Genomic DNA, 6048 nt, shown 5'->3' with positions numbered 1-6048 from the left:
TATTTTGATCTAATTTAGTTGAGGTCAAAAAGAAAAAAAAAGCTCTAGCTTTTATGCTTTTGAATAATTTTCTATAGTTTTCTTTGTGCTTTTGATTAATTTTTTTAGTTCCCGGAAAACCCAAAATTAATTATCTTCGATTTTTTTAATAATAAATTATTGGTTAAAATTTAAAATTTTATTTTTATAGTTGTCCTTTTAAAAAAATTATTTAAAATGAATGCTAATATATGTTGGGATATTTGGAACAAGGATTATCCTAAAATTATAATACAATTTACTATTTCTTTCTCAAATAAAAATAGTTTACACCTAAAAAAACATATTATTATAATCCAAATTAAAATAATCTATACCCAAAATACAAACTATTATAACCATTTCAAGAAATTACCCCTTAAAATCGTCGGAAAATGGTAAAACTTGCAAAATATATATTTTTTTCAAAATTTATATAAAAGATATTAGTAATAGACGATATATATTTAAAAATTACTGAAAGTGAAAATACGGATGAAATTCAAGGGCAAAAACGTAAATGAATTGAAAAAGTTTCTCCAAACACTATATATAATGGTGGAAGTCGGATTTGACGATCTCAAATTGATCTCAATATTTCAATAATTTTCTTCTTTTTTTTTCTTTTGGTTTCTCCTTCTCTTTCTAGAGATTTCCTTCACTCAGATGTCAGTTTGATTCTCCTGCAATTCTGAAGATCTTCCTTCTCCGGCCAAAAATCTCCTCCGATACACTGAAACTGCAGTCGATCTTCGGAATTTCGTTCGATCGGACGGGAATACTGAGCTGAGTGAAGCTTCAGCAGTCTCTAAATTGAAGCGCATGAGCTGGTTGGGAAAGCTTGGTCTGAACCTCAATACCAATTCCAATCATTTCCTTACTCGTCTTCTCATCTTCACCCTCCATTATTCTCCCCAGTCGCTTCCTTCTTCGTTTCAATTTCATAATCCATCGCTTCTTCTTCTTCTCTCGTTCCATCATCTGACTCTCTATATTCGCTTACTCTCTTTCATCGCCAATGGAATCCGGTGCCAAGAGTAATTCCGAACTGCGTACAGGTTTGTTTCTCTTCTCTTCTCTTCTCTGTATATTTATCTCTCTCTGGCACAGAGTAAGAGAATCGGTTTAGTCTGTAGCCGTGCATGTTAGATCTTCATGGAGTTCCTTTTCCATGGCAGAACTTTGTTATCCCAAATCCCAAAGGCAGCAGGTGAGATCGTCGCCGTCTGTCATAGTGATCGGCGGTGGGATGGCCGGCGTCGCGGCTGCTCGTGCTCTCCACGACGCCTCTTTTCAGGTAAGACGGAAGAATGCATTATAATATTACTTTTGTTAACGTGATCGGATAACTGGAAACGGGTTGTAAATTCATCAATTCGTTCTGAGTCATGTTTGTTTTGATCAGGTAACCCTGTTGGAGTCACGAGACAGACTTGGTGGTCGTATTCACACTGATTATTCCTTTGGTTTTCCTGTTGATCTTGGAGCATCGTGGTAAGATCTTAGTTTAGCTTCAATTAAGAACACTTTGTATCGTTATCGTCGTTATTAGTTGTATATGTTTAGATTTAGAGTTGCATCTTACTTGTGATCTGCAGGTTGCACGGGGCTTGTGAGGAAAATCCGTTGGCCCCTTTGATTGGCAGGCTCGGATTGCCCTTATATCGAACTAGTGAGGATAATTCTGTGTTATATGACCATGATTTGGAAAGGTATCGAGTAATTTCATTTGTTTTTTTTTTCCTTTTTTTTTTGTAAACTTTACCATCAAAACTTTTATTATCCTAATGTCGAGCGAAAGTCATTTCTATTACTTTTGGAGTCCTATACTTACAGTTACTTAGTATCTTTGATTTCCTCTGTGAACAACGAATTGATTTGTTCAGGAAGAAAAGGAATCCATCCAAAGTTGGATCCTTTTTAAAGCTGATGCAAATGAAAGCAAGTCCTACAGGTGGATACTAATCTCATGGGTAGTCTCTTAATATTTGTTTACATCTGCTATTAATTAGTGAATTGTGGTTGGGAGTGGTTTTAAAGCAATCTCAGGATGGAAAAAGGATTTCTTGCCATTTGTTTGGATCAATTAATTACTGTGTTTCCAATTCTTCTTCTTATTTTTTCCCGAAAGGAAGATTGAAAGTCCCCTTCTTGTTCGTTCATCTTTAAAATTCAAATTTCAGGACTTCGTTTTGATATATTGATTTCTGAGCTTTTTTGGGTCAAATAACTTCGTTTGTAGATTCTCTTTCTTTACCGGCATTAGTTTAAAATAACAGCAGTGTCTTGTAAAAATTCTACTTAAATTGGTCTTTGAAGTTTTATACATCTTGTCGAAGAGAAAATGAATTAGTTTTTTAATTCCAAACTGCTCTAAATAAATGTTTCTTTTTTCATTTGAAGTTTTATTTTATCCATTTGTTTCTTCAAACTTCATTTTATCATTTCTTTGAACAAGATTCTTTTTTGGTTTATTACTAACGTTAAATTTCATATCAGTTATGCACTGTTTGATACCGATGGGAGTCAAGTTCCTCCTGAGTTAGTAACAAAAGTCGGCAAAACCTTTGAAACGATCTTGAAAGAGGTAAGTCAGTGTCCCTCCTTTCTCCAGTCTAATTTTCTTCTCGCTTGATCTAATAATAGAATGTACCAATACATAATTCATGTTTCCTAATTTATCAAATTAACAAATTTGTTTTTCTGCGTCTTGGGTTTTAAAATCATATTATTGATGGCCTTTGATCTTGCTTTCTTGCTCTATACAGACAGAAACTATAAGGGAGGAACAAAGTGAAGACATGTCCATACTCCGTGCAATCTCCATTGTTTTTGAAAGGAGACCAGAATTAAGGTTTGTTGTATGCATGGAAGATAATGTGTATAAATAGACTGACAGTACTATAAAACGTTCAACTTTTTTTCCCCCAAGAAAAACTAACTACTACATATGCCATTTAACTTGCACTATCAATTCAGAGACACAGTTCCAGTTTATAGTCGTATACATATGCTTACATGATTTCTCTGGATGCAGCTTGGAGGGGCTTGCCCACAAGGTTCTTCAATGGTATTTGTGCAGGATGGAAGGATGGTTTTCTGCTGATGCCAATACTATCTCACTTAAAGGCTGGGATCAGGCAAGTTTCTTTAAACTGTTGACTTCCTCTGGAGATTATTATTTTTACAATCAAGCTGCTCAAGCTTGGTTAAAATATCTAGAAGCGGGGTCATATTTACTTGTGTAAGACAGAAGAAATTGACATTTTTTTTCTGTAAGGGTTGAAATTTTTTCTGTTTCTCTTTCTTTTTCAAAACACTGCGAGTTTTTTCTTCCTATTCTAACTTATGGTCTTGGGAAGTGTGTTCATGTTTTTACAATTGGGAATACTCTCTTTTGTTGCTTTACCCGCATGATTTGTACTTTATCATTCCTCTGTCTGCTCATCTGATGGTGCACACATTTAAGATGAAAGAACAGAACCACATGTGTAAATTTAGCATGAATAGCTGGTATTGAAATGATAAAATGCGTTGCATGTTTCTAACTACACAAGGCCGAGTTTATACTAGCATGATGCTGACCAAACAGCCCCGTTGAATTTAAGTTTCCATGAATAATAAAATAACATGCACACAAAGGAGAAATGAGTGACTAAATTCTCTCTTTCCTTTTGTTTATTTATTCTTCTTTTCTTTTTAACAGTTCCGTATTTATAATTTTTCTGATTCGAGTCTCTCTAAGTGCATCCTGTTAAAGTTACTTGTTTTACATGTTCAGGAAGAGCTACTCCCTGGCGGGCATGGACTTATGGTTAGGGGCTACCTACCTGTTATTCACACACTAGCTAAGGGTATTGACATCCGCCTAAGCCATCGGTAATTCAGTTTTGTCTCCTCTTCTTAGTTCTCTCCTCCTCTTCTTAGTTCTCTGTTTCTTTACATATGGACCTAAATTATGCCGGTTATCAGGGTTACAAAAATATCGAGACAATATACTGGAGTGAAGATAACAGTGGAAAATGGAAAAACATTCACAGCTGATGCTGCTATCGTTGCTGTTCCTCTTGGTGTGCTTAAAGCAAAAGCCATTAAGTTTGAGCCCAAGCTTCCAGACTGGAAGGAGGCAGCCATTACTGACCTTGGAGTGGGCCTTGAAAATAAAATAATCTTGCACTTTGAAACTGCTTTTTGGCCAAATGTGGAGTTTTTAGGAGTTGTTGCTGATACATCACAGAATTGCAGCTACTTCCTCAATCTTCACAAGGCCACAAGCCATCCTGTCCTTGTGTACATGCCTTCTGGGAAGCTTGCTAGAGACATTGAGAAGATGTCAGATCAAGAAGCTGCCAATTTTGCTTTCATTCAACTCAAGAAGGTCGTACCTGATGCACCCGCCCCGGTAAGTCCTAGTCTTGAATGTATGTTATGTGCCTGTTGCTAACACCATTGCTATATGAGCTCAATTAACAAACATAAACGTCTTCACATCTTGTAGATTCAGCATCTAGTTTCCAGATGGGGGTCAGATGTCAACTCACTTGGATCCTACAGCTACGACATGGTAGGCAAACCCCATCATCTGTTTGAGAGGTTGAGGATTCCTGTTGATAACCTCTTTTTTGCTGGGGAGGCTACAAGTATCAACTACCCTGGATCCGTGCACGGTGCATACTCAACCGGTCTGATGGCTGCCGAAGACTGCAGGATGCGTTTTCTAGAGCGGTATGGGGATGTGGACTTGTTGCAGGCAATCATGGTCGACGAAGCTCCGTTATCGGCCCCGTTGTTAATTTCCCGAATGTAATACTCTTGGTGGTTGGGGTGTTAAGTCATCACAGATTAATTATGGCCAGAAGCAGCTAAGGAAATCCTGATGTCTTGGGGATTAAATGCCATTAGTTAGCCGCTGGAACGTGATTGAGTTTAGTAGTTTAATGTAAACATATGTGGATTGTACTTTTAGTTCCTTTTTATATCTGAAACAGTGTGTTTATGGACCTTATACTATTAGATAAGTTTGCTATGGTTTAAAATCCTATTTTAATCTCTAAATTTTGAATCTTGTTTTAGGTTGGTCTCTAAATTTAAAAAAAAAAAAAGTTTATTTCAACTCTTGGTTGAAGTGGCATATATTTTTTGATTGTTTATATTTATTTTCTACCTATAAATCTTTTACGTCAACAAAAGAAAAAGAAAAATATATTTTTCATATATATTTTTTAACTATTCGTGTCCTACTGGTTTTTATGTCAACAAAATATAACAGAACTGACATGTTAATGTAGAAGATGTTTTTGTAGAAATCTGTCTATTTTTCAGATGTTTTTGTAGAAATTTGTTCATTTTTCATGTAAGTTTTTTTTTCTCAATCATTAATTTTTTTTCTTTCTATATATTCTTCTCCACTCTATTCTCTGATGAGACCCATATAGAAAATAAACTTTAAGAAATTGCAAATAAATATTACCTCAATCAATCACATAACTAAAAAAAAGAGGAAGAAGGGATTGAGAAGTATAAGAAAGTACCTCAATGAATGACTAAAATTGCAAATGACTAAAATTTGGAAGGCAAAAGACAAAGTAAGATTTCTAAGTTGAATGAAAATTAATATACTTGGTCAAATTAATGGTAAAAATTTGATATTTTCTCATTTAAAAAATTGTTATTCATATAATAACTGAAAAGGAAAATCATTATTCTATTATCATTATTGATTAAAGGCCCACACAAGTAATTATAGATAATGATATACTAATTTGACAATAACTCATCAATTAATTAAGGTATATATCATCAATTAAGAGGTAAAATATTTGAATCTTTCGCCTCATATATTTTTTTAAAAGGTAAAGTAAGTCGATGACACACATTGCCTTTGAGAACGTATAAAGTAAGTGGTTCCCAAATGGTATTAGGTTGCATCTCATAAACAAGCACAACCACCACGTGCTTTGAGTGTGACGAGCATGCCCCTAATGGCTCTAATCCACATACTACAATGGTGTTTAATTGGGCATGATGGTG

At 35.0% G+C, this 6048-nt stretch overlaps 1 protein-coding gene across 1 annotated transcript; it reads left to right on the top strand.

The window, feature by feature from the left end:
• The first annotated feature begins 599 nt into the window (after positions 1-599).
• Positions 600-5073, top strand: LOC120086274 (polyamine oxidase 2-like). The gene is made up of 10 exons (XM_039042833.2): positions 600-1076; positions 1197-1315; positions 1424-1512; positions 1617-1730; positions 2518-2605; positions 2787-2872; positions 3056-3158; positions 3800-3897; positions 3991-4420; positions 4517-5073. The coding sequence occupies exons 1-10, from the start codon at positions 1037-1039 to the stop codon at positions 4823-4825; spliced, it is 1476 nt and encodes a 491-aa protein (XP_038898761.1). The 5' UTR covers positions 600-1036; the 3' UTR covers positions 4826-5073.
• The last annotated feature ends 975 nt before the right edge of the window (positions 5074-6048 follow it).

This window comes from Benincasa hispida, chromosome 1 (assembly GCF_027475165.1).
Source record: "Benincasa hispida cultivar pf3 chromosome 1, pf3_genome.v1.1, whole genome shotgun sequence".
NCBI lineage: Eukaryota > Viridiplantae > Streptophyta > Magnoliopsida > Cucurbitales > Cucurbitaceae > Benincasa > Benincasa hispida.
This window is presented reverse-complemented; position numbering and strand designations above follow the sequence as displayed.

Coding starts and splice junctions, on each gene's coding strand:
- LOC120086274 (XM_039042833.2), top strand. CDS start 1,037: ATGGAATCCGGTGCCAAGAGTAATTCCGAACTGCGTACAG. Junction 2,606..2,786: donor TTGAAACGATCTTGAAAGAG/GTAAGTCAGTGT, acceptor TGCTCTATACAG/ACAGAAACTATAAGGGAGGA. Junction 3,898..3,990: donor GACATCCGCCTAAGCCATCG/GTAATTCAGTTT, acceptor GCCGGTTATCAG/GGTTACAAAAATATCGAGAC.